Source organism: Olea europaea, unplaced genomic scaffold (genome assembly GCF_002742605.1).
Source record: "Olea europaea var. sylvestris unplaced genomic scaffold, O_europaea_v1 scaffold1200, whole genome shotgun sequence".
NCBI lineage: Eukaryota > Viridiplantae > Streptophyta > Magnoliopsida > Lamiales > Oleaceae > Olea > Olea europaea.
In genome coordinates, this window is record NW_019229419.1 from 120,053 (window position 1) to 125,725 (window position 5,673).

Consider the following 5,673-nt stretch of genomic DNA (forward strand, 5'->3'; position numbering starts at 1 on the left):
ATTTAAACCAACTTTTAAGATTATTAATTCTATGCAAGTTGATGAAATTGTTTCATGTGAAATACTAGATGAAAAGAAAAATCCTTACCTGCGTGCTGCTGTGATCAAACATATGATGCATGGTCCTCGTGGACAATTAAATTCTACAAATATTTGCATGAAAAACAATCATACTTGTAGAAATGAATATTCAAAAGAGTATATTTTGCATACTTCGTTAAGTAATGATTCATACCCGCTTTACAGACGTCGTAACGATGGTGTTACTGTTAGAGTCAGAGGATGCATGCTAGACAATAGATAAGTTGTGCCATATAATCCTTATATTTTAGCTAAATATGATTGTCATATTAATGTAGAAATGTGTTTTTCTGTTAAAGCTGTCAAATATTTATATAAATATGTATACAAAGGACATGACCGTGTTAATTTTGCTGTGAATAAAGAAACCAACGAACATTATATTGATGAAATTTGAAATTACCAAACTGCTAGATGGATATCTGCGTCAAACGCTATTTGGAGAATTTTTAGTCATTTATTTGACATATCTCCTTCCGTAATTTCTTTACAGCCACATCTTGAAAATTCTCAATTGGTTACGTACAATGAAACTGATGATTTATTAGAAGTTATAAATAAAGACTTTATTCAACGAACAATGTTAACTAAATTTTTTGAAATGAATATTTTTGATGAAAAGGCTCGGATTTCACTTTATAAAGATTTTCCTACATACTTTGTACGGAATACATATTTGCGAGTTTGAAGTCCTAGAAAAAAAGAAAATGTTATTGGTAGAATTGTTGTTGCTAATCCATCTGAGGGTAAGAGATACTTTTTATGAGTTTTACTAAATCATATTAAAGAGTCAAAATCTTTTGAAGATTTAAAAACAGTTAACGGTGTTGTAGCACCTACCTATCGCCAAGCTGCATTCTTACATGGTCTAATAAATTGAAGTAATTATTGTGACATGTTTTTGACTGAGGCAATTTCTTATCAATTGCCTGTATCACTGTGTCGACTTTTTGCTAATGTACTGATTTTTTGTGCCCCTACGAATTCTAGAAATTTGTAGATTAAATTTAAAGCTTGTATGATAGAAGATACAAGTCGGACAAAGTATGATGCTGAGATTAGAGCTCTACGGTGCATAAATTCATTCTTAGAAGTTGTTGGTAAAAGTGTAAATAATTTTTGCTTTACGGATTTCGACATTACTATAAATGACGCTGACATGTTAGCAAAAATGATTTTAGAAGAAAGTGCAAATATTAATGTTGAGTCTGATATGCATTTTACAAAAAGTTTAAATAAAGAGAAACAATTTGCTTATGATACTATTTTAGATTGTGTTTTGAACGATAGAAATGGAATTTTTTTTATTGATGGTCCAGGAGGTGCTGGTAAAACTTATTTGTACAAAGCATTGTTTGCTACGGTATGATCTGGACAACTCATTGCATTAGCAACAATATAATCAGGAGTAGTTGCTTCTTTATTGCCTGCTGGAAGAACTGGTCATTCGCGTTTTAAAATTCCTCTTCAAATAAGTCATGATATGCGATGTTCAGTAAGTAAACAATCTGCACTTGGTCAGCTTTTAAAAATGACGAAACTAATTGTGTGGGATGAAGCACCAATGGTTAATAAGTATACTTTTGAAGCTTTAGATAAAATATTAAAAGATATTACTGAACGTGAATTGTCATTTGGTGGAAAGGTCATTGTGTGTGGAGGGGATTTTCGTCAAGTTTTACCAGTGGTGCAAAGAGGAATAAAAAGCGATATTATCAAAGCAAGTTTAGTATTTTCATATTTGTGGTAGTACTCTATACAACTACCGTTAACTGAAAATATGAGAGCTAGATTGGATCCTTCGTACAGTGAATATTTACTCAAAATTGGAAACGGAATTGAAAAAGAGCATATGTGTCGCATGATTAAGCTTCCTTCAGATATTGTCATAGATATTGAATATGAACTTAAATCATTGAAAAAGTTGATCAGCATTATATTTCCGAATTTTCGCACTTATAGTGATAATTTAAATACTATGATGAATAGAATTATTTTAACTCCAAAAAATGAATATATAAATATGATAAACAATATGCTAGTTAAAGAAATTCCAGGAGATACATTTACATATTTTAGTTTTCATGAAGTAATTGATAAAATTGAAGGGTTTATTCCTGAAGATTTTTTGAATCGTTTAACTCCAAATGGTATTCCTCCACATGAACTTGTTCTGAAAAAAATTTATCCTGTTACGTTGCTCAGAAATATTAATTCTTCGGAAGGTTTGTGCAATGGAACTATACTCATTTGTCGTGAATTTAAACAAAATGTCATTTTAGTTGAAATTGGATCTGACGAATAACTGGAAAATAAGTATTTTTACTTAGAATTCCATTTATTCCACTTGAAGGAGATAAGCATTCAGCACCCTTTAAAAGAACTCAGTTTTCCATTCGTCCTTGTTTTGCTATAACTATTAACAAGGCTCAAGGTCAAACACTAGATTTTGTAGGACTATATCTTCTTGAACCTGTGTTTTTCACATGGTCAGCTATACGTTGCATTGTCTAGAAAAAAAAAGACAAAATATAAAAATTTTGATTAAGCCAACCGACGAAAATAAATCACATACGTGTTGCACAAAAAATATGGTATATCTGAAAATTTTGAATTTAATACATAATATGTAACAAGTCTAATATTGTAAATTGTCCAACAATTAATCTGTCATCCCGTTCTTGCCCAAAGAGGAGATCTTATACATCATGTTTCAACAGAAGAATAATGGTGAGTTACAAAAGGTTAGTTATTTTCATATTTTTTTTAATTATAATTATATTTTGCTTGCTAATATGCTTGATTTTTCTTTTTCATTATCTTTCTTATTTAAAACATAAATATGAATTTTTAACCTATAAATTGATGAGGAAAGAAACCATGCAAACTTTTGATATTATAACGTTTAAATTGTATCCATTGTAATGGCTCATACTAAAATTAAAATACTGTCAATTTGTTTAGGTTATAATGATTTCACCACAGTTTAATTTTTTCTATAGATGCACCAACAGTATGACAAAATAGAAAAAAAAAAAACACAATAAAAACTTATTGCATGACCTTTTACCAAAGTGTATTATCATTACATGACCTAACTAGGGACGAGGATGAAGATAATATTCATTGTTACAAATATCCACTACCATCTTCCGTCTATAAATGGACATCATATCAGGTGAAACTAATTCTATTGGCTACCTTAGGACAAAACATTCTATATATTTTAGTACGAACATTCCACAATTTGGTTTGTAGGACAAACAGTTTTACGTTAAGTTAAATTAGTATGAGAGAAAAATTAAATATTATAACAAATAGAGAGCTATTTAAATGCTCACTCATTGCCTGCACATGGTAAATAAGGTATAGTCTCCAGTTGCATTGCTTTAGTTCTGTGTTTACTTACATCCTTTCTGGTGGAAAGCTCAGAATTCAGAATGAATGCATGAATCGTACTATGTGTTGCTCTTGCATGTGTCATAAATTGATTTGGTCTAAGAATACCATGGCTACAGTCATATATTGGAAATTCTCATTTAGGAATATTCACCACAAAAAAATACTAACAATTACTAGGAAATGAGCATGAAATTAATAAATGTTTGCACACCATCCATTTACGACCATTTATAGGCAAATCACCATTTACATATTCTTCTACCATAGTGAAGTCTACTTCACCCTTAGTGGCTTTCTTTTTCTCTTGTATACGCCACGTGAAAAGATGAGAACACTCATCTTCAAATTTGAAGTCTATAATTGCCTAGTCTTTAGAAATTAGGGTAGAATCATCCTTAATAAGTCGCTTTAATAATTTCAACTCAAGCTCAATACTCTAATAGAGTAAATACATATAGATTTAATTTATTGATATTAAGCATAAAATTAAATTAATTGTAATTACTACACTTTACTCACCGTGACATTTACATCTTTGGTTACATCCAATAAATTTTTCAACATGCCCCTTCTAATGAAATTGCCTATGTCGTCCTCCTAACGTGTATTGTATAATTTTTTTTTAATTAATATTAGATAATATAATTTACTATCCACTGAATAAAAAAATATAGTATTTAAGCTAATAGAGTAGAGTTAGATTTGTTATCCTGATGGATTATACAATATCCAATCTCTAATCACGCTTTACTTATCCTTTGGTTAGTCTTCTAAAGGACGGCTTTTTGATGATGAAGATTGTATCTGTTTTTCCTTACTTTTTTTTTCTCGTCTCGACCCTTCAAAACTTTTTTGTCTGTTGTTGAGATGTTGATGTTTGCTTTGCCAGATCACTAAGAATTGAAATTGTGTGGATAGGAACATCTTGTTGCATAGAACCAATAATGACTTCTATGTTTGATTCCCAGTTAGATACATCGTTCAACGCATTCTTGTTCTGTTCATCTACATAAGATCTCATTGAACTTAAACTGGTATCAACATAAGATTGCATGCTCCCTAAAATATTATCTTCTTACCATTTTTACTGCTATTGAAATTCTTATTGGAATACTTGTTTGTGGCTGTCAAAAATAATATCCATATAAGAACGAATACTGAATAACATGTGATCTTCTTGCCATTTTTGGTGTTGTTTAAACAACTGGTTTTGGTTGTGAATTATTTCTTCCTTCAAGTTATGGCATACACCAGACACATATGATATTACATTTTGCCTATGTATTCCCAGCATTTCTTCCATTTGTTCTCTAGTTATATGGTTGGAAGCATCAAAAGTAGAAGCAGAACTGGGGCCAATTCCATGAGAAGTTCTCGAACTACTGGGAATGGTTGTTTCTTGCACAAAGATATTTTCCAGGATTTGTTGTATTATGTTGTCTAATTCCCCATTGACAATATCATCTAAGATGTTACGTTGATTATCAGCTGACATTGAAAGAGTTGTATACCATGATATTTATAACTCTTCTTCTGTGGGATATAACACTGCATATAACGACCCGGGCCTCTGTATCCAAACTGTTAGCCTACGTACTATTCGCTTCGGGTGGGCCTTACGCCCACTTACCCCTCACGATTTTCTGTCGCATCCCTCAGAATTCGAATTCATAATCTTTCCCTTAAGTAAGACTTAAACGTAGGTTAACAGTTTGGGTACAAAGACCCGGGTCGTTACAAAAAAACGTGCATTTTTTGTAATGACCCCAGTCTTTGTACCAGGATTCAACTTAAATCTTACTTAAGGGAAAGGTTACGAGTTTGAATTCTAAGGGACGCGACAGAAAGTCGTGAGAGGTAAGTGGGCGCAAGACCTACCCAAAGCGGACAGTACGTAAGCTAACGACTTGGGTACAAAAACTCGAGACGTTACACACTGCAATTAAGTCAATCTGTAATCATAATAAAATATTGGTGCTAAATTTAGTTTTTAAATAATTAAATGTAAATGTAATTGTGCATTCATAAAAAAAGTATGTTATACCTCTTTGGTAGCAAAAAATTGTTTAACCATTTGCTCAGTCAATATTGTATTGGGTCTCCACTCATACATTCAGGGACTTTGTGGTGTTTTGTATCTCTTGCGTCCAAACTTTTTTCCAATCTTTGGAAAGGCTTCATATATCCAAA

At 31.5% G+C, this 5,673-nt stretch overlaps 1 protein-coding gene across 1 annotated transcript; it reads left to right on the forward strand.

The window, feature by feature from the left end:
- The first annotated feature begins 1,099 nt into the window (after nt 1-1,099).
- LOC111374068 lies at nt 1,100-3,369 on the forward strand. The gene is made up of 7 exons (XM_022996690.1): nt 1,100-1,409; nt 1,488-1,726; nt 1,832-2,004; nt 2,161-2,306; nt 2,435-2,570; nt 3,184-3,259; nt 3,340-3,369. Exons 1-7 carry the CDS (start codon nt 1,100-1,102, stop codon nt 3,367-3,369), a joined length of 1,110 nt encoding a protein of 369 aa, XP_022852458.1.
- The last annotated feature ends 2,304 nt before the right edge of the window (nt 3,370-5,673 follow it).

Excerpts from the sequence above, each read along its gene's own strand:
- LOC111374068 (XM_022996690.1), top strand. The coding sequence starts at position 1,100 with ATGATAGAAGATACAAGTCGGACAAAGTATGATGCTGAGATTAGAGCT. Across the intron at positions 2,307-2,434 it reads AAATATTAATTCTTCGGAAG|GAGATAAGCATTCAGCACCC; the intron begins GTTTGTGCAATG and ends TTCCACTTGAAG. Across the intron at positions 3,260-3,339 it reads ATAAATGGACATCATATCAG|GACAAACAGTTTTACGTTAA; the intron begins GTGAAACTAATT and ends TTTGGTTTGTAG.